Here is a 21,816-nt window from a genome sequence, read left to right on the forward strand (position 1 = left end):
TTCAAAGAATTTCCTCTGAATCCCTCAGGCCCTTTCAGGCTGGTCAGGGATACAGAATAAAGGTGAGGAGCTAGTGACAACGGGGATAGCTGTGAGCTTTTGTGGACACACAAAAGTGTGGGTCCCCAGTTAGAAAAGAAGCAACAGAGGAATCCATGGGTGTGGGAGACTGAAAAAAAACCTGAATTTAAAAAAATAAAATATAAAGTTCAGAAAAACTGAATTAAGGAAAACCCTCTTAATCTCTGGAGAAATAGAAATCAAAGAAAACTAAACTGCTGCTTAACCTAATAAATGCTCTGAAGAATGCATCTCAAAATTTCCTCAGTTCATTTTTTCAAAAATCATGGGTAATAAGAATTTCTTCTGCTTTGCTTTTAGATGATCCAACTTCCCAGCTGAGCAGGGGATCGCAGTGAGGTGTTAAATTACCAAAAAGGGGGAACGTATGGATCGCCAGGGGGGACTGTATGGATTGACATTCACTGTTATTGATATCACAAATAAACTTCTGCGTGAGCAAGATAGGAGAAGAACTCATTTCATTTTGTTCCATGCATCAGTAGATTGGACTTATGATACTTTAAGTACGGGAAGGAAAAATTGTGAGAGTGGTAATGTGGTTAACCTGGAATGGAGCAAGTTTCTGTAATGTTCTGAAAAGCAGCGAGACTCTGAAGAGTTCATTTAAATGGGAAACGTACAGCTGCGTCCTGGGCTGGAAAGCCAAGAAATGGAGGCATGCGAAGGAGAGTGAATGGCTTCAAAAAGATTTACTGGTTGTGGAGTATACTTTTATTATTATTATTATTATTACTTTGGAAGACAAATGCCCATCTTTTCAGGAAGTCTGTAGTAATGAAGTCTGAAATAGCAGATTGGTGGATTCTGTGCCCCACAGTCCAGAAGAATATGGGATTTGTTTGTAAAGGCTTTTAAAAACAGGTCAATTGCACAGGAATAGGAATCAAAGGCAGGGAAAAAAATTATAGTGCCCCTCCCCAGGTCTTCTCTTCCTCCTGCCCCTACTTGGTTTGTTTTCATTTTTATTTTTATTTTTACTTTTTTTTAAAAAATTTTGTGCTGTGAAACAGTCTATGCTATTAGTACTAATAGGTGGAAAGCCAGTATTCACTAATTCTCTCTCCCATCATTTTTGCTGCATAGCATTTTTATGTGTTCCACAAGTGATAATTTGTATGGCTCATCACAAGAAAAATACTTAAAAGTAATAAAAATAAAAAGAAACCGCATTCCTCATCTTCTTAACAAATATCCCAAGTAGTAAAAAAGTGGAACAAATCTGTGAAGTATGTACACAAACAGGCTCTTCTGTGGTTTTTTTCCTCAAGCACCAGCTGGTTTTTGCATACGAGCATAAGGGACGTATTTGCAGATTCAGTTTATGGGAGCTTTGTTTATGCACTGGCTGAGGATTAACAGTTAATTTTAATTAATGTGGCAAAAGCAAGTTCAAAGAAGATGGAAAATTTGTAAACCTCAGTAGACCACTACTTCTCGCTGTGTTTGTAGATGCAAGACAAGGTGCTGGATGGAATTTTCCACAAAGTTTTACACACTGTAATCATTTCTCCATCACTATTTCACGAGGAACCCCCTGATTTAGCAGTTCTTTAATTACACCCCTATGCCCCCCAATTTTTAGTGTGTCTTTACAACTTATCTGTAAAACAGAGAGCTACCGTTGTTGTCATTTCAAGTGACTGCTCATCAAGAAGGAAATCCGTGAGAGAGCAGGCAACTAACCCCCAAGGCCTGTTTTTCTGAGCAGCTCCTACCTGTGCAAAGCTGATTGCATTGCTCCAAAAAGAACAGCACGCACATTTTGATGGAAACAAGTAAATAAATAGCAGGCAGCTTGGATTTCTCCAAAATAAATCATGTCAAAACAATCTAAGTCTCCTCTTTGACAGAGTAATGAGCCTTGTGGAGACATGGAGCAGTAAATGTCATCTATCTTGACTTTAGCCAGGCTTTTGGCATTGTCAGTGTTCTTACAGTGAAGCTGGGAAACAAAGCCTCCAAACTGGTTGAAGGACTGCTCAGAAAACTCTTTTAGAATAGTTTTTTTTTGACAAAATGAAAGGCGTGAATGAGTTTTTTTACTGTGCTCGGTCTTGAGTCTGAAGTTTAATAAATCTGTTCTGTGGGTTTAACTTAACTTAATCGAAAATTCAGGATGAATGTTAGCAATTTTTTTTCTAATGGGAAGGACTGTCAAGCACTGGGATAACTGCACTTTTCAATGTTGATTCTTTGATACAGTTTCCCAAGCACAAGTTTGACACTTATTTGGGGGACAAGAGGACAAAATTACTGACAAGATCAGGTCCCTTTTGGGCTGATGCCATTAACTACAAGATTTTATGCCTTACTTCAAGGTAATAGGCAAATTACTCATTTGCAATCAGGAATCATTATACCAAACTGCAACCCAAATTAGTGGTGGTACATGTTACTGTTCCTTTTCACTTGGCTTTCCTGTTCTTTTCCAGATTCAACAGAAAGCCAAGAAATGGTGGTAGCAGTTGTTCTACAGTGCGGGGCCAAACGTGTCCAGGTGTGGAGCAGCTGCTGGGGCCACACATCAGCCCCTCCATGTGGGATTCTTCTTGTGCATCCCTACAGAGACCTGCACAATCTGCTATGAATCTGCACGTGGCATGAGCTGCTGGAAAAAGGGGGAAGAGCATGGGATGGGGGGTGGGAAGACTGGTGTGATTTTACAGTTTGGTTCCTGGCTGTGGAGTACAAAATGGGGCTTTTGACCTCTTCTGTACCCCGTATGGGAACAGCGTGAGAGTCGCGCCCAGCGGCTGCCCCAAAGGCAGGGAACGCGCAGCCACAGCGCCTGGAGACTCAGCCCAGTGCCGTCCTTCTGAGGAATTCTTTCTCCACCATGTGGAAGTAGCAACCCATATTGAGCCAAGTAACTCATAGTAAACTGAGCTAATTAGTTTAATGAGCTAATACAAAGTAGCTACATCAGAGAGTCTCTCTTTGATGCTAATTCCCTCATGTACGGAGTCCTTTTATGTCCCGGGCTACTGTTTAAACCACTGGACCAATTTGCCAGCCTCTGTTAATTTAAATCTGTTATTAATGAAAGAGAAAGCATGTGGATCTGGTTGCAATAGCAGAATATTTGTTTTATTTCATCCTGTCACAGCTTTTCCCTCAAGGTTTGTCTCACTGAGAGGCGCTACCAGGGAAGGAAGTAGCTAGCGTGAAGTTCTTTCGGAGCTTGTCATTTGGCTGCCGTAAACAGCCACCTCAGGCACCGCATGGTTTTAAGGCTTTCTGCTAAAAGCATTGACGTGACGTTCTGAGCCAAAATCCCCGAGATACAGCACTTTCAGAGCAGGAGCCCTTTGACTTGCTTGTCTGTCTCCTGCCTTTTTTTAGCCTGTATGTTCAGTTTACTCCTCTATATTTTAAATTCCTGGGTATTATGGAGCACACCTCCTCTACCCCACTCCTACCACTACCATTGCAGTGTTTTTTCAACTATCCTTTTTTCCTTTCCTCTTCTCCTTGCTGAATATAGACTTTTCTACTTAAGCTCAGTCTTACCTTTTGTACTGAGACAAATTCCTGTTACTGTGATCCATAAATCTTTTATGTAGTCCCATGTCTGCATATGAGATTCTTTGATAAGGTAAGTACACAGCTGATGTCTCCTTCAAGAACGGTTCTATGGCTTTTTGATATAAGCTGTAGAAAGAGCACCTGTGAGCCCATTGTTAGTCAGACAAGAGCCCTTGAAGTATTACTTTCTATTATGCAGCATTTAAAAAGTTTAATAAGCTGCATTTTATCAAATATCGCTAGCTCTTTCAAAGCATTTTTGAGAGACCGTCTTAACCATTTTTTTTCCCAAACCCCAGACAACGTGAGAAGAAAATGAGAGCCAGTGCACAGGCCTTGGGGGACCTCCCCTTCGTGCCTCAGCCCGTTCATGGTCCTACTGGTGGGCTCCCAAAAAGCACAGCTTTTGGCTGGGCTTTCTGTGGGAAGCACGGAGTGGTCGGCAGCAGCTGCCCCAGGGGAGATGTGCTATACCGGGGGGAATTCCTGGGGGCTCATCAGCTGCCTTGGTCCATCTTCTGCTATATAAAGCGGTAAAGCTAAGTAAAGTCTGGCACTTGGCTGAAAACAGTATCAGTAACATAAAATCTTTAGCTAAATTAAGCTTTATTAATTGATTGATCGATTTTCCGATGTGGCGGAGGAAATGTAATTAAAATGCGGACAGAACACAAACTACTATTCACCTACTAAAGGCTGCTCGTGAAGGGCACAGGCTAGTTGTGAGCAGCGCATCCTGCTGCTACGTGGGAACCCATAGGCGAGATGGTGAAAGTTGAGTACGTCAAAAATTGGTTTTAAGGTCTTTCAACATTACTAATAACTTGTTATCAGTTGTGACTGCTTTTCTTGTGCCTTCCAGTGACATTCTTGTATTTCAGCCCTGCAGCGATGCTGGACGAGCCCAGATGGCCCAACACCATGGCCCAACATTAACCGTGTCTGATCACGAGGGGACTTGTGAACTGCTCAGGACGGGCACACGGCGTGCCAGGAGGTTTTGTGGTGCACACAACGGGGCCTCACATCCACCTCAGACCTCACCGTGAGGCGACAGAGCGCTGGGACGGGCTGCCGGGGGAGAGCCCCCATCTCTGGAGACACCCAGAGCCCGCCCGGCCGTGAGGCGACTCCGCGCCAGGTGAGGGCAGGGACAGGAGGAGGGGGCCGGCCGCGGGCCCGGCTCTCCCCTCACGCGCCCGGCACCGCCGTGCCCGCGGCGAGGCCGCAGGCGCCGTGCCCGCGCACCGCGCCGTGCCCGCGCAGCCCGCCCCGGCCGCCGTGCCCCCCCCCCTACACCCCGGGGCGGGGGGCGGGCGCGCGCTGTCCCGGCCGGCGCTGATCTCGCGCCGCCATTGGGCGCTGTCTGCGCTGACGTCACGATCATGCTGAGAATGGCTGATCGGGGCCGCTGATTTCATTGTGTGACGCCGGGACCCGCCCAGCCCCGGCCGCCTGCAGCCGCAGCCCCGCGCAGCACGGTGAGCCCGCCGAGGGGCCGGCGGCCGGGCCACGCCCGGGGGGGCGGCGGGCAATGAGGGGAGGGGGGCGGCCCGGGACCCGCCGGGGGCTCCGCGGCCGGGGCGGGCGGCGCGGGGCGGGCGGGCGGGAGGCGGCGCGGGGCCGGCGGGAGAAGGGAGGAGGGGGGGGAGCGCGCGCGGGGGGGCGCCGCGCGGGCTGGCGCGCGCGGAGCCGCCTCGGGCGCGCACGCGCGCTGCGCCTCCCTCCCGGCGGGCCCGCAGCCGCCGCGCCGCCGGGAGGGGGCCGCGTGCGCATGCGCCGCGGGAGCGGGGGGAGGGAGATCGGGCGGGCGTGCGCGGCGCGGCCTCGGGGCGGGCTGGGCGCATGCGCACAGAGAGCGTCTCCCCCTCCCCGCCGCCGGGGCGCGTTGCTAGGGCTGCGCGGGCACGGCCTGAGGGGGCCTCGGCTGGCGGGGCTGTGGGTTGGGGCAAGCACTGAGGGGATCGGTGCCCCGCATCGAGTGTGGTGTTCTTCAGACTGGGAATAAAGCTTGGAATAAAACCGTCTTTGAGAGTGCCCTGGGTTTAGTGCGGTTGCTCAACTTGGTGCTGGAAGGGCCTTTCGTGCTCTTGTTCGTAGGCTTACTAGAAATAACCCACCTAGAAATAACCCACCCAAACCTACTCAAATAATACTGGAGTGTGCAAATATTAATCCATGATGTCTCCCCAAAAAGCCCTACACCTTACATAGTTTTTACTAAGTGGCAGCCAAAAGTAGCCCAACACCCTCCAAACTGGAGTCCAGAAGCAGTTGATGTCCCCGGGGTACAACTGACTCCTTTTTGCTGACAAGGGCCTTACAAATGCGGCTGTACGTGGTTAATTTCAAACGGGGTTGGTGCAACTGAGGCCAAAAGTCTCATCAGCACGCGTAAAGTTCGGTGGGATGCATAAACCTGCAGAGCAGATGCCACAGGTCATGCTGGTACCAAGTTTCTGAGAGCTCGTTTGTCCCTGAGCAAGGGCTGAGTTTTATAAGCAGAACTCTAATTATACTAGATTGCAAATGCTGTACCTGGTGCTGTAAGTCACAGAGACTTAGAGGTAGCTTCATGGGACAGGCAGTGTATTACGCTCACCCATGGATCAGCGTGATCTGCCGCGCTGACAGCCTGCATGGGAAAGGACCAGCAACCTGCACCTTCAGGGGATTAACCACGGGTGCTGGGTGTCTGCTACCTTCATGCACGCTGTGTGATTGGGGGGAATTCATTATTGTGTTTTTATTTTGTTTCTTAACTTTCCCCTTGGGATATGTGAAAAAACTCCGTTTTTGCCAGACATGGGAAGTGAATGAACTGATTGCTAGGTCAGGTCAGGTTTCTAAAGCTGTAGCTAATAGTGTCTCTGCCATGGTCTTGTTTTATTTATGTATGTAATAGCTTCCTTATTATAGTCGCAGTTTTGTCTCGGGTTTGTATTGGCACTGAGTCTTGTTATTTTGTACTACTGGAGTTCTGTGGATGGAAAGAAAAATTGAAATGAGGAACGTGCTGATTTTCTTACTGTGCCTGTTGAGGATGGGCAGACTAGAAGAGCAGTAGGCTTAGAGGCTTTTACAAGAGGACTTTTTTTTTTTTCCCAAACAAATTCTTGTATGGTGCTGAGGTTAAACAACAAAACAACACTGCTTGTTCCCTTTTACCCCTGTGTTAATCCCTGACAGTTTTATAATGGTTTATAGTGTAAAATAATTTTACACAGTTACAGGGGCTCGTACTCTCTGTAAAAATCTTCTTATGTGTGATTTCAACTCTAGGACTGATTTCTGTTACAGCTTGAAATGAGAGGGATATCCTTAAATTTTTATTTTGCATCTTTCAAATGTATGGGTATTTTTAACGCAGCATCTTACAGAGACTTACCTTGTAAGTAAGTTTACTTGGCTCAGCAATCTTAACATTCCCAGACTTTTTGATGTCTGTAATGCTACACATTGTAGACTCACTTCAGACCACAGACATATATTTATTTTTTTCCCTCTGGTGCTGCTTCTCTTTTTCCATTTACTTTTTTCCCCCAGACCTTTCAAGTAGTCATTGCGGACCACTTTTCTTTTTTTTTTTTTTAATAAGGAATCATCAGTACAGGAATATTCCCTTTTTCTTATGGTTGTTCCTTCTCTTGTGATGCTCCTTGACACCAAGTTGTCTTCAGTAGTTTCTAAAAATACATCTCTGGGCTTCACCAGGTCTCCCTGGAGAGATTTTTAATTCTGGAAGCTGAATAAAGCAGCTAGAGCGGAAGAACTAGGCAGTTGTGGCGAACTGTGGGATTGTCATTACGTTAAGTACGTGTTTCATAAAGCAAATGCAAAGTTGCATGAAGCAAACTTCAGGAGCCAGCTTGGCTTTAATTCTTCCTTCTTCCCTTGTGCTCTCTTGCCACAGAAAGGGCAAAAAGAAGGATACATTGGGAAAAGTTGCTCAAATGCTGTCTAAAGAAGTTCAGCTGTAAGAATAACCTTGATCTCATCTGACAAGGAGCCAGTGTGACAGGCTGAAGTGTGTTAGTAGGATCGTCCGTCCTGAGGCTCGTATTCAGCAGTCTTGGAGAAACTGAAGGGCATGGAGTTCCCATCTTGGTCCTTACCTCTCACGAACCTGAGATCCCCAGGGTCTGACTTCAGCACTTGGGCTGTTTACATCTGCCTAACTGCTGCATATAGAGAAGGTGTTCTTGTGGTGCTATTATATATAATTTTTTTTTTCAATTAGCTTTTAGTTTAGAAGGGGAGTGAGGATTAGCGTCTTTATCTTGATGGGTTCACCAAAGACTGAGGAGTGGGAGACAACCAGACTGGGAAGCTGAATGATGTGTGTTGGCTTAGGACACACAGCAATTGTGAAGGAAATACTTAGAGGAAACCTGTCTTTAAACTTGTCATAGGTTGCTCTCAGCACTGTCACTTAGACATCAAAATACTTGCCAAAGCTCCCTTATTTTATTAGCAGAGCAGGTGGATGTTGAGTCTTCAAAAATACTGCTTTGTTACCCCTACCTTTTTCTGAAGGTTCATGGAATTTCACTTTACTTACTGCTTTGCCTGAATTTAACAAATGTTACTGAATTCTGTAACAGTCTCTCTTCAGTTCCAAAGTATTGCCCACCAGCAGTACACCCCTTTCTCTGAAAAGCTCCAATGTGTGTTTTCTAAGCTTTGCAAGTCAAACATTAAAAATTAAATCCTGATAAGAATCCACGTGGATTTCTAACTCGGCGTCTGAGGTTCAGGATAAAGGTGAGAAATCTGAAGAAACCAGAGTGCTTTGTGGATACACGATCTGGGAAAAGGAGATTATTGCCTTTGAAATTACTGAGATTCCCCTGAATGATACTGAGTTCATTGTGAAGGCATATCAACTTCTGATTACCTTGACACTAATGGGGCTGCATTACTGCTTAGCGACGTCAGCACTTTGTAAGTTATCTCCAGTTTGTGGATATTTCCACTGGCAGCCGGGGATCTCCAGTGTCGAAGTGCAAGAATTAATACCCAGTTCTGAACAGCTACAGAAACCGATGCAAAATCAGTAATACTTCTCCAAAAAGCCTCAGTGTAAAACTTTGATGAATATACCTTGTATGGTTGTAGTCTCCAAGTCACGTTTTCCCTTTGCGGACGCTCAATGTAGTCAAGTGTAGGTAAATGGTAGGTCTGACAAGTATGGGAATAAGCAAAACCTGCCTGTGAAATGGGATGTGCAGAGGCAACACCTTGTGAATTAACATGACCATCACGGAATGGTTTGGAAGTGACCTTATAGCCCACCCAGTCCCCAGTGCCACGGGCAGGGACCCATCCTGCCAGCCCAGGCTGCCCAAATCCCACCCAGCCTGGCCTTGGGCACTGCCCGGGATGGGGCACCCACAGCTCCTCTGGATAGCCTGAGCCACGGCCTCACCGCCCTCAGAGTGAAGAATTTCTTCCCATTATCTAGTCTAAACCTCCCTTCTGCTTTATCAACTGCACCGCTCACCTTGCTGTCAGTTTGGTGCTTTGGGAGTATATATGGCTTTCTAATGGAGTGTCCAAACATTCAGTAATTGGGTTATTCAGCACAGGATATCCTAAGTAAGTGCTTAAGAACTGCTGATAGCAAACTGATTTCCGTCTAGACTTTACAGATAATGTGCTATCAGTGTGGTGTTGTGTTTTTAAGCATGCAAGAGAAGAAATACTGCTAAATGTCCTGCACACTTGTGTGAAGATAGCATGCAAGTAAGTATCTTGTCCTATGCTATTGAGGTAGAATGCTTGGAAGTGTAGTGTTAGTCATAGTAGAATTAGTAGTAATAACCTTGTGATTTCTTATTCCTAGTTAGAAACTATGTGGGCAATTAAAACAAGCAAAGAAACAAACAAACCAAAAAAAAAAAAAAGCCCAACAATTTACCATCTGAAATTAAGGTGATTCCTGATTTCCTTCCTCTTGTTCTTTATAATTTGAGATCTTCACGAGAAGTTGCATTTCCTGCCCAGCTATGAACATCTTGTGAGGTTTGCTACATCTGCAATCCAAATAGCAAAAACCACTGCAGCTTCCTGGGGGGCAGGATGGGTTTCTTGAGCTTCATCCCAGACATTAGTGCTGTACATTGAGGTTACCTATCCTTTGTGCACTCTAGAGCTTAACACCTGCTTGTTAGGGGTGGTGTTACGCAGAATAGCTATAGTTTGGGTGACGGTATTGTGGGGTGTGAGAGAAATGCTGCAGTGGAGCACCACAGAATTGGTCAGTTGGCTTTGGGTAGACTTTGAACCTCATTTTCTGTTGGGCAGGTACAGCTGCCGGCATAAGTCCACTATTCTGCTATTTAGCCCTCCATTTTTGTTGCACCTGATAACAGACAGTTTTTTAAAACTTCCTTGAACAGGCTGCTCCCTGTTCCCCAGTCACAGCACCAAGATTGCTGGAGTTTGAGGAGCGTTTGGACACCGCTCTCAGACACATGTGGGATTTGGGTGGTCCCGTGTGGAACCAGGGGTTGGACTCAATGATCCTTGTGGGTCCCTTCCAGCTCGGGATATTCCATGAATTAATTGGCAGAACAGAATGAATAAGGTTGTCTTACAGAGCAGGATAGCTAGTGAGTTTTTTTTATCAGTTGGAACTGGAAATAAGAGTATTTTCTTGTCCTTTCTGTAGTTTCGGTAAATGTGTGTGGATGTGTTGGGCAGTGGGAGGCAGTACAGAGCTCTTTGTTGACCTCAGGTTCAGTATAAAATGCAAAAAGCATTAATAAATTATTACTTGCTCCTTTGAAAGTTGAGCTTACATTCTAACAATAAAGTTATGACTCAGCTTCCGTAACTGTATCGGTAGCATCCTGCAATCTGTTTATTTAAATCCAATCCTGATTGCCTCTGCACAGATACTCCGAGCTGTACTTGATCAGACTCGAAGGCAAAAGGAGCTACGGAATCTTACCAATGTTTTAGTTGGCAGGTGTAACTTCCAAGCACTTGAAAGGCACCACAAAAATGCGATGTTTAACAAACCAGAATGTGACCTCTTCTCAGTTTAGGTAGGCGAAGTCTGTCGTGCAGTGTGTATTTTGGATGTATATTGGATGACAGGCTTCATCTTCAGCATCAGGAAAGACAGAAGGTTCATAACTATTTCTGATGAGGTCATTCTTGGGTGCTGATCTCAGCTAAATAAAACAGCACCACTGGTACTGGGACAGAAACTGGATCTTGTCCTGTCATGTTTAGTGTTTTTTTAGAGGCCTGTGGAACTCAAGTGTCCATTACCATTAACTAGCATAATTATCTTAATAACATGAAAGGTGTTGGGTGTCTGCTCCTGCTCGTGACCCCTTAATGATTTTCTTTATTTGCTGTTAGATGTTCTGCGAAGATTGTGTATATTTCTCTTCTCCTCCTTTCCATCTGAGATATCCAAAATCAATAATTAAAAGTTGGTAGCTACAAAGGGTTTCCCCCGTAGCTTTATTTTCCTGCAAGGTGACAGTGTGGTTTCTTACTCTTCAGTTTGTTCTGCGTTATTTTTATGTAAATACTGAAAGTATTAAACATAACTTGTGGCTGGTGCCATTTCCCTTCTCCGAAGCACTGAGTCAGATGCAGACTGTTCCTGGACAGCGGCTTGATTTGTCTCAGCTGGCAGCTTTCTGCGTGAGACAAAATAAAGGCCCCATTTTGGAAACCTTGTGGTGATGGGGCTTTTCCTACCAGTTTTGGTAATGCTAATTGGAGCAAGATAGCCAGGGGGTTGTATGTTATTTGCCCGTGTAGGGCACGTAACAAGTGCGAAACCCAACTTTGCTGGTATGGAGTCCCTTCAGTAGTAATTTGCTCACACTTGGCAACATCCAGCTGCCTGCTGTCTGCCTTTTGCAGTCCCAGGTGTGAATTTCACACGTAAGGAGGCTGTGCCTGGCCTGATGCTTCCACCAGGCCGCAGCCGAAGAGGCCGCCTCAGCACCCTCACCATGGAGCCTGGGGGCTGTGGGCACGCTCCTGGGGCAGCCGCCCCTCGTGGCCCGGGCCCTGTGCGGCTGCACGGGGTCTCTCATGGGGAAACCCAGTGCTGGAGGCAAGGCCTGAAAGTGCCGCCAGGTCCCCATGAGCTCTGGAGGGAGCAGGGAGGGTCTCGGTTCTGGCTGAGTGGGCTGGAAAACTTGGTGCCGCTTTGGATAAAGCCATGAAGCAGGAACGCTTCCTGAGGGCTGTGGCACTGGGCTCTGTTCAGCATCCAACACTGGTTTATACCACTGTAAAACAACCCTTAAGCATATTAAAAAATAAAAAGGTATTACTTTAGGGTACAGTTTCATGGTATCTTTCACCTTTCCAAATGCAGGCTGTGGTTCGTGTGGTCCCTCCTTCGTGTTAATATTACTGCGTTAGCATTGCAGTGGGCTGGACTGAACCCCCAAAGCCTTTCTGTTTGCTTTTTTGTTTTTGTCTTTTGAGTTGGTCTTCAGTCCTGGTCCTTGATCTTTTCAACCTTGCAGCTGCGAAGTGCGGGTGCTGATGCAGCAGGAGGAGTGGGATTGACCGGCCCTAATGGAGTGTAGGATTTGCTGAAGTCAGAGACGGTGGAAACTACTCGTACCAGACTGTAACCTTCCTTTTATCTCAGATTGTCTCTTTTTTTTGGTAGGGGAGGGGACGCAAATCTGCCAATATTGTTGGAGCAGCTGGTGTTACTCTCTTTTGCCTAATGCCTTTTTTTTTTTCCTTTTTTCAAGTGACAAACTTTTTTCTTTGTCTGAAACCAGAGGCTCTTGGGCTTAGCGATTCAATGTAATACTTGCTTATGAAAGGCTGTCAGTGTTGTTCTAAACATGTAGCTCACCTGCTCAACTTGAGTCCCTCACAAAGGAGTTACTAATGCTGACTGTAGCAGTATTGTCTTTTCAGTTTTTTTGAAAGTAAAAGTAAGTAAAAGTATGGGTAAAGGATTCCTTAAAGATGTCAGCACTTAGCATTACCAGAAGCATAAATAAGAGCCTATGCATTCTACGAGCATTACAGTTTTTATTCCAACTTTCAGAGTATCTTCTTTTATTTTTAGATGAATCTGCGTTCTGTATTTACTGTAGAACAACAAAGGATATTACAGCGTTATTATGAAAATGGAATGACAAATCAAAGTAAAAATTGCTTTCAGCTCATATTACAGTGTGCACAAGAAACTAAACTGGACTTCAGTGTAGTCAGGGTAAGTACTGAGGCCTTCCAAATTTGTATGTTAAAGTTGTACACGTTCATTTCTTTACATAAAATATCTTCAGAGGGCTGAAGTCTTTAACTCCATACGTGTCTCTAAATCAGACTTCACGCTTGTATAATGTTCGTTTTTATCCAGTGAGCCTGTTTATAGTCTGTTTGCTCTGAAATGTCATCACATGGTTGCTGTATTAAGCAGGAGCCTGGATTGCACAAGGAGTGTTTGTTTTGTTTTTGTTTCTTTTTTATTTTGTTATTTTTCTTTGTCTTTTGTTAATGGTGTTGTGTTTGTATTTTGCTGTGTTCTTTTTTTTTTTTCTAATTAAACTGCAAATAGAATTGCCCTATAGAAGCTTTGTGCAATGTATTGTATCAAAGAAAGGTCATGTTATTAAGAAACTATTCTTAAGTTAAACCAATTTCTGTAACCTTATGTATTTGGGAAAAAATGTGGAAGTCTTTTTTTTAACACACTGCCACATTTGTATTCCATGTCACAATCATAAATATTATGCTCACGCATGGTTATTTGCAGTGAGTACATTCTTTTCTTAGAGAAGAAGAATGCCAATAGTGCTAACATGAGCTCTTCCAAAGTCTATGAATTCAATGCGAAGGGAAAGAATAATGTCTTTATGAAACTCTAGACAATAAAATGGCTGTTGTCTTAGAGCAGAAATAGAAATCATGAAACATTAACTGAAAAAATAACAGTGGGAGTGGAGCTAGGAGTTACTGTGACACTGGGCATAAAGGAGCAAGAAGAAAGACCAGTCTAGTTCTTAGATATCTGCCTGGGGTATACTGAAACTGACAACTCCTCCTGCCCCTTAATTCTTCATTCCCATCTCTCAAAAGGCTCTGGAAATACTAAACTTAACTTTCTCAGCTCAGGAAGTTCTGAAAGTCAGCCAGAAATTCAGACTCCCTGGGACAAACAGTTGTAACAGGAATCTGGATGCTGATGATGCAGTCGGGCCTATTTTTCTATTTTTATTCTGATTGAAGGACCTAGAGGAGGCAGCTAGTCTGCTCTGCTTGCAGTCCTCATTCATTATCCACCTTATTACTCTTCCCTCTTCTCTTTCCCTTACTGCAATAATGTGTCATAGCTTTTTTCTTTAGTTCTCTTCCTTTATTGTGCCCTTCTTTGCAACCCATATACTCTTCCTGCTTGTGAAACGCAATGGAAACAGACTGAGTATTTGTCCTGTGCTTGTCATACTTTCAATGATCTTACCTTTCTCTTCTTCATACCTCTCCTTTCTGCCTCTGAATTCCCACTCCCCTCTTTTTTTGTAGGACTGTTGGACAGGGATTAGTAGTTCGTACAGTGTCTAACAAAGTGATGCGTAGGTTGCACCTGACACTTGTAGATAAGACTGTAATAGAAACATGAATTACCTAAATGTGTGTTATAATTGAAAAGCCATAACTCTACGGATAAATAATTTCCCAAAATGGGATTTCTATAGCCGTATCCCATAGAACTACATCCAGTCTTTCTAATCTTTAGATGGATTGAAGAGTCCAATTTATGATTTGGTGTAAACATCTACAGATATTTTTTTTTTTTTACCACAATATATAAACTATGCCTCTCCCTTTTAAAATTAGGAAATGTGGAAATGTTAGTTCTGGGAAAATCACCTAACCCTCTTCAAATTTGATAGAGATGCATTTGAGCTGTATAGGGTTTGAATAGCATGTTTTTGTTCATTAATATTAGCATACTTCTACTCTTGGTTGCTTTTTGTGTTTGCAGTAAGTATAAGCAGTATGTCTTGTTGAAGTTCTCTGACGATTTTTCGTAGTTATCACCGAATGCTGAGGAGCATGTGTTATACCCTTTTGGGGAGTTACACCCACAGATCATTCAGGTGGGTGCTTTAGGTTATATGGTGCGAGCAAGAACCTAGAACCTGGGGACAGAATCAGTAGAATGGGACTCTGAGCAGAGGGACATCTGACTTGGGATGTCTTATGAAACTTTACTTCAATCCCAAGTGAATAGGAGTACTAGTAAGTTATTTGCATTTCTTTATTTTGTTGATTCCTTTTTAGGAAAGTTGTGAGAAAAACTTCAGGTTTTAGTTTAATACAGTTGAAGAAGTTAGGGGTGGGGGATCTTTCTTCCTGGCCCCAAATTTGCAGTGTCTCTAGTTATAATTTCTATCTTGAAAATTTACTGACTGAGAAGAAAAAATGAAAAACAAATTTGATCATTTAAATTTGTTCTATGCAACAACAGACAGTAACTTGAGACCTGTGGCTGTAATTTTGTATATTTACACTTGGTTTTGTGAAGCTAAATTCTATCACTAGTAACTGAGGGGTTTTTTGCATGCAATGAATCATGCCTCAGATTAGGCATTTTGTAAAATTCGACAGTGAAAATGAGTAGAATGGATTGGAGACTTCAAGGTATTTCTGTATGACAGGAGTGCATATTTTGCTGTAGAAAATCTATTTACTTCCTTAGTAGGTGTCAGTATGTGAAGAAAGCTCGCCTGCTTTCATGCGATGAGATGGAAATCCAAGATAGGTACTCGGTGCAGTTGCTCCTTGTGGGGTGAGGTGGTTTATTGATTAAATCAACTGGTTTGGCTTGCTCAGTGTTGAGATCTTGTGTTGGTTTGGTTTTAGATGTGCAGCAGATGATATCCATAGTGGTACAGAAAACTGTTTCACCATATTTATATATGCATATCTGATTCTTTTCAGTAACCAACATAAGCTGATGCAAAAGCTTATTTTTTAATTCTTTGGTGCTTGTGTCTTATTCCCTTATGCTGTCACATTCAGAACAAATGTCATGTGATGACAGAATTTAGCAAGTCTTGTCTCACTGATCCTGTAAGTTCCCAGGAGCAGTTACGCAGTGCTTATGCTTCCAGTGCTAGAGCTGATGCTTCCACCAGATTAATTCTCTTTATCTTGAAACACTGAAGTTAATATTTCCCCTTAAGTTCTTTTAGCTGTATTTTAATTTATTACTTGCAGGACAGGCTTTCCTGTCTATTTAAAATAAACAGCAGTATATTTTGTTGTGTGTATAATCCCCATAGCAGGGGGAAAAATACCTACCTGAAAAAAGGAATATTGTCTTTTACATGAGTCCATATATTGTCATTGTCACTTTCAGAAATGTCCTAATAGGAAATTCCTGTTGGAATTCAACCCCTGTAGTCCTAATCTTGTCTCTCAAATGCTTTTTGACATCAGATCTTGACTTATGTAGCTGGCAGAAGAGGAATTAGTCCTTAGGTTTAAATATTTTACAAAATCGTTTTATCATTTTCTAACAGAAAGAGTAGTTCCTGTTCTTGTTTTCTTCCTCTCATCTAAAATAAAGAATTGGCAGATTCTGTTCAAGGCAGTATTGAAAATTGAGTCTGTCAAGTTATTTGTTTGAGGAATCTTACTTCTTTTAGAAGTTTATCCATGTATTTCAACAATGGTTTGGGATCCCAAGGTGCAAAATATAAAAACTAAAATTCAGGGGAACTCATCACAGGGGTGCCACAATGAAATAAATCTTAAGGATAACTTTGGGATAGGAGGCATGATAGAGTCTATTAGGGTTTTTGAGAAACTAGGGATTTGGAATTGAGACTGGGATTCTCATGTGTATTACTGTGTGACTCCCAAGCATGAGAGACATGGATTTCCACCCTGCATTGTTCAGACTCTGCATTATCAGTAAATGACTTACAGGCTTGTAAACTTAGGTCTCAACTTGAACACTTAACATTTCATCAGATCTGCTTAAAGATTAAAAAAATGCCTATTTTTTTCTGCTTATTTAATGCTTTGTTTTGTGTTTGTTGTCGTTGTTGTTTGTTGTTTGCAGACGTGGGTTGGCAATAAAAGAAGGAAGATGAGCAGCAAGAGTGCTGTAGAATCTGGAGGCACTCCCCCAGGGACTGCCCCTACTACTCCCTCAGTACCTCCAGAAGCAGCAGTTAGAAATGTGGTAAATATTGCTCGATCCCAAAGTCAGCAGTCTTCTTGGACCTCTTCTAATAACGATGTAATAGTTACTGGTATATACAGTCCTGCTAGCTCATCCAGTAGGCAAGGATCCACCAAGCAGACAAATGCTTCAATGGCAGAAATACACAAAACCTCTATTCCAAGACTCTCGGGAAAAAATGACACAGACTTTCAGCAGCAGCACATCCCTATAGGACGACAAGTACCACACTGTAAAAATGCTTCCCTATTAGTAGGGGAAAAGACTATTATTTTATCTAGACAAACAAGTGTACTGAATTCTGCGAACTCCATATATAGCCACACTAAAAAGAGCTATGGTGGCTCCTCAGTGCAGACCGCAGAGTTGGTGTTACCTCAGAAACCGATGATATGCCACAGACCTTGTAAAGCTGAACCCGTGGGATGTCAAAGGTTACAAAAACCGGAACATGCAGCTCTTGCATCGCATGTGCCCCCCGGACAAAGGGCTAATCCTAGGGACCCTTCTTGTAGCACGCAAAACCTGGAAATTCGTGAAGTGTTTTCTCTGGCGGTTACAGATCAACCTCAAAGAATCGTGGGAGGAAGCACAGCACAGAAGCACTGCTCGGGGGAAGGCAGCTGTCTGTCCATTGCGATGGAAACTGGCGATGTGGATGACGAGTATGCTAGAGAAGAAGAACTAGCATCCATGGGAGCACAAATACAAAGCTATTCAAGATACTGTGAAAGTAGCAGCTCTGTTCGAGTAGAGAACCAAAGCGCAGCCTTGTCGGGGCCGGGAAGAAACGTGAGCTGTAGTTCTCAGCTGGTGAATGCCAGGGACGTGCCTGACAATGTTCTGTATCATAACAGAGACTACCACTTGCCTGCACGGACCTCGTTGCATACAACATCCAGTACATTATATAGCAGTGCTAATCCATCAAGAAGTACTTTTTCTCCTCATTTCACATCTTCAAGTCAACTGAGGCTGTCACAAAACCAAAATAATTACCAGGTAATATGTCAATTTATTCGTCTTCAAATCTTGAAGACAAGGTCATAGATGAGTAATGTATTCTTTGAAGGCTGGTGGCTAGTAAGGGGTAGGTTCATATTTCTGCAAGCTGTGCTCGATTTACATCCTTCAGCAGAGATGATTCCTTCTTAAAAAGAAGCGAAGGTAGGACTAAAATATGGTAGCACTTAGCTGTGTGGCTGAGCCTGTGGCTGTAGTGGGCAGCCATACAATGAGGAGCAGTCTGGGCTTTATGGTTTTACTAGGTAAAGTTTGCTTACAAGAGGCTCATACCTGTGACTGCTGATGCACGCTAGTCTGTGTTGTCCTGACTTGGCTTGCCAGTGCAAGTCACAGCTCTTCCCTTGGTTGTTCCTCTGCAGGCATCCTTTGCACATGGCAGAGGGCACAACACGGGATCACACTGTCATTTGTGTGCTGTACAGTTGCTTGCCCTTATTAATGTCAGCTTGGATTAGCTCTTCCATCAGCACTGCCTTTACCCACTATAGAATTGCTGATACCTTGGACCGGTTTTCTGTTAGTTATTAGATCTCTCACAAGCTAGATAAGATGATGGAAGACACTAAGCAAGCAAATATTCTTTCTCTCCCACAGCATCTAATTCAAATATCAGTTTTACATTCAGTCCTGTTATTTCCTCATCCTACAACAGAGCCCATTCAACGAATATTGAGAGGGGAAAATTAAATGCAGATAATTGAAGAACTACAAGATCTTCAGAAGAAGCTGTAACACTGATACACTTACTTTTTTATTTTTTTATTTTATTTTATAAACAGGGGAGAGATAATCATGCAGGAAACATCCAAATTGATTTTTAAATGGATTTTTGTGCAGTCTGGCGTGCCATAATCTATAGACACTGCGATAAGTCTTACAGCTGACAGGGTGTTATATTACCTGTGTTACTTCTGTGCTTTTCTCTGTTACATTTTCAAATTTATCCCCAAAATGAACCATATAAAAACATACCATCTTTTCTTGTGCATTGCTCACTAGTGTAGGGAACAATACTTCGTGGTGTTTTTTCTATCTATTTTTTTTCCTCTTCTTTCTGACGTGTTCCTATCTTGTGAGGATTTGAAAGAAAGTTTTTGAGTGCAAGTGCATACCACTTTTCACCAGAAATCATCAGGATTACTGCTTTTCTTGGCAAACCTGAGGTTTGAGGAACATGTGCTCTCTGGACTAGATTCTGTGCAGTAGATGGGATATCTCCAATTCTTATTTATGGCCTTTATTAAGTCAAATAATTTGGATAAGCTGTTTTTCCCCTTTTTCCCATCTGCTCTCAGATGGTCTGTCAGTGTTTGCTATTACTATTCTTGAATTACAAAATTCATTAAATGCTGTTTACTTTTGAAATTTCAGTTTCATGGGAGAGGAAAAGCTGTAAATGTGTGCATCTGTTCTGTCAAGGGTTGGTAAAGCTGCAAAAGTGCATACAACACAGTTAAGGAAACTTTTCTGAAGTTTCACATAGTGAAATACAGTATTGATACCTCCAGCCGTATGCTCATGGTACTTTATTTCACTCTTGAAAAAGCATTAGTTATCTGTATTACTGTTTGTTTGTTTATTTATTTATTTATTTATTTATTCGTTTGTTTGTTTTTAATTATTATTATTATTTTTATTCTTTTAGAAATTTGAAATAACTCGTATTGGGGATATTTTGGGGGTAGGGACTGAGCCTCTTTATAGATAGAATGGTTCATGGCAGGTGACATTTTATCCATGTGGTGTGGATCAGAACAAGGACGTCTCTGTAACTTACTTTGTTGTCGTTGTTTCTTTGTTGTTTTTCCAAATTATAAAGATGTTTGGTAAGTAAGGAATTCTTCTTTACTCTGTTTGACTTCCATGCCTGTCTTTAACAAACTCTGTTCTATGGAATTTTGGAATGCAGTTTGGGCTGGGGGAAATCCTGTTTCTTGTGGCATCCTTTGCCTTTCCCAGTCTTAAGCCTTGGAAAAACTGGGAAGGTTGCTGTTAACTGACTTGGTGCTGTAAGCATCCATGCTGTGAAACTCTGAGATGATACTCATCAGTATCAGAAAATTTATGAGGGCAGATCCGTACAGCCATGCAGAAATTGGTGGTGCTGATTTCTCCACATCACTGCATTCCTTGACAAGAGTTTTTAGCGTATTGCAGAACAATGCAACGTTGAGGTCTGTATCTTAGGACATGTCAGTGTATGGCAGGGACTCACTTCCAAAACTCAGTTCACTTTTACAAGAAACGTTCACTGCCACCTTCAAAATCGTCTGTAATGTAGCACACCCCAATAGGCTCATAACACGTTTTACCAAAATCATCAGGTCTGCACTGCTTTCACTCCCTCCCTCCCCAAGTGCTCCGCCTAAAATTATGAGTTATCAGCCCTCCTTTCAACCCCTTAGGTCTGTAGGGAGGCTTGCTCTGATCTAATACTGAGCTTCAGTTAAGAAGCCCACTGCTTCCCCTTTCCTTTCCTGCCTTGTTTTTGCCCCCAGGGTGTGTGGTGGAGCACAGGCATTATTCCCCTGAGACCTGGACTGAAGAGTAGTTCCAGTTTGGGGCTGAAAGCTGGAATTCAGAGGAATGACTTTTCTGTTGGCTGAATTTAGCAGTCCTTGCTCAGCCCAAGTAGAAGGGGAAAAGGGGAAAGAACAGCTCTCCGTCCCCAACGCACTCCTTGGCTGTGTTTTGGTTGTCTGTGGTCCTTGGGTCATGTTGGGCAGAGTGTATTAAGTACTCATTTGCTTTGCAGAATTTAAGGGAAGCCAAAGAAAAAACCCCAAGTCTGGTATGACTGGTATCTCTCATAGACACTTCCTTTCCTTACACCTTAATAACCTCTATATATTAAACTTCCAGAGATGTGTATTTTATAACTTTATTAATTCATTATTTTTTTTCTCCTTGAGAGCTTTTTTTTTTTTCTTCCCCGGGTGCTGTCTCACGTCTTGTAGACATCTATAGGATCACACTTCTTTTGTGTGTAGTCAGTTCCAGTTACTGTTATTGCCCTTCTTAGCCAATTTATCAGCCTAGGAATGAAGATCCTTAAGCTTAGGGACATTTTCCTAAATTTAAAAATAGATTAAACCCGAGTTTGCAGGATTGTTAGAGTGGTTAAGCAGCCAAGCAGATGCTTCTTTAAAGGCAGGGACGCGTGATTGGTGTTTTGATGAAGTGATTACTGTTGTACATTGGTGGGGCATCTAATTAGCAATTAGTTATAGCTTCCTTACTGGTTCAATTAATCAAATCCATGTTAGTGTAACCTAAGAATAAATTTAATAAAATGATCAATTTTAATGCCTGAGCAGTTTTGCTAAACAAATTGTTCAACCCACTTACTTTGCTTAGTTTGGCTTTCAGCTCCCCGAATGAGAGGCTCCTTGCTGCTCCTCAGGCTGAATGCAGATTTAGTCGCAGTTTACTTCCCCCCCCCCAACCCTAAGGGGCAAAAATCCTGTGGAAAGCATGTGCGGTTTTTTAATTACTTTGTTCTACACACTGAAGCACGGTTAATCTAATTTAGTCCCATCTTCTTCTAGGGAAAGTCCTAAACACTGCAGCCAGTGCACTGGAGTAGGATATGTGTAATTTGGATTTATTTATTACTGAGATCCACTTTAAGGATACTGCTTTATATGAATGAGCTCTGAGTTTGCTTTATTTAAGGAAATGGAGCTCAAATTCACTTCTGTGTTATTAAATGTGTCAGAGGGGTTTGTTTACTCCCTTAGAGGTTTTTTGCAGAGGAGAGGACTTCCTCATTCATTTTGGGCAGCACGGCGTTTTGTGGGGGAAGCAGCGTGGTTTTCTCTGGAGTCTTGGGCAAAGTGTTCCTGACACCCGTTCTTGTAACAGAAGCAGAGCTGTGCTTGTCACAGCTGGTGGCTGCCCTTTATTTCTGGGACACACGAGCAGGGAGAACCCCTGGGCCTGCTGGGGGGCAGAGCAGCAGGGAGCGGGCTGCTGAAGCG

The 21,816-nt window shown here is 43.2% G+C and overlaps 1 protein-coding gene across 6 annotated transcripts in view; it reads left to right on the forward strand.

The window, feature by feature from the left end:
- The first annotated feature begins 4,320 nt into the window (after positions 1-4,320).
- The window catches only part of HDX (highly divergent homeobox), a 49,770-nt gene continuing 32,274 nt past the window's right edge, over positions 4,321-21,816 (forward strand). Inside the window, exons 1-4 of one of the 6 annotated variants that reach the window (XM_021266825.4) lie at positions 4,321-4,750; positions 12,680-12,826; positions 14,649-14,714; positions 16,688-17,812. In XM_021266825.4, the coding sequence (XP_021122500.1) occupies positions 12,680-12,826; positions 14,649-14,714; positions 16,688-17,812 (1,338 nt within the window). In that variant the 5' untranslated portion in view covers positions 4,321-4,750. Of the gene's footprint in view, positions 4,751-4,890; positions 5,091-12,679; positions 12,827-14,648; positions 14,715-16,687; positions 17,813-21,816 lie in introns of those variants that run through there. The other 5 variants (XR_011811622.1, XR_011811621.1, XM_027465066.3 and 2 more) reach the window with 5 other exon arrangements.

Source organism: Anas platyrhynchos, chromosome 10, assembly GCF_047663525.1.
Source record: "Anas platyrhynchos isolate ZD024472 breed Pekin duck chromosome 10, IASCAAS_PekinDuck_T2T, whole genome shotgun sequence".
NCBI lineage: Eukaryota > Metazoa > Chordata > Aves > Anseriformes > Anatidae > Anas > Anas platyrhynchos.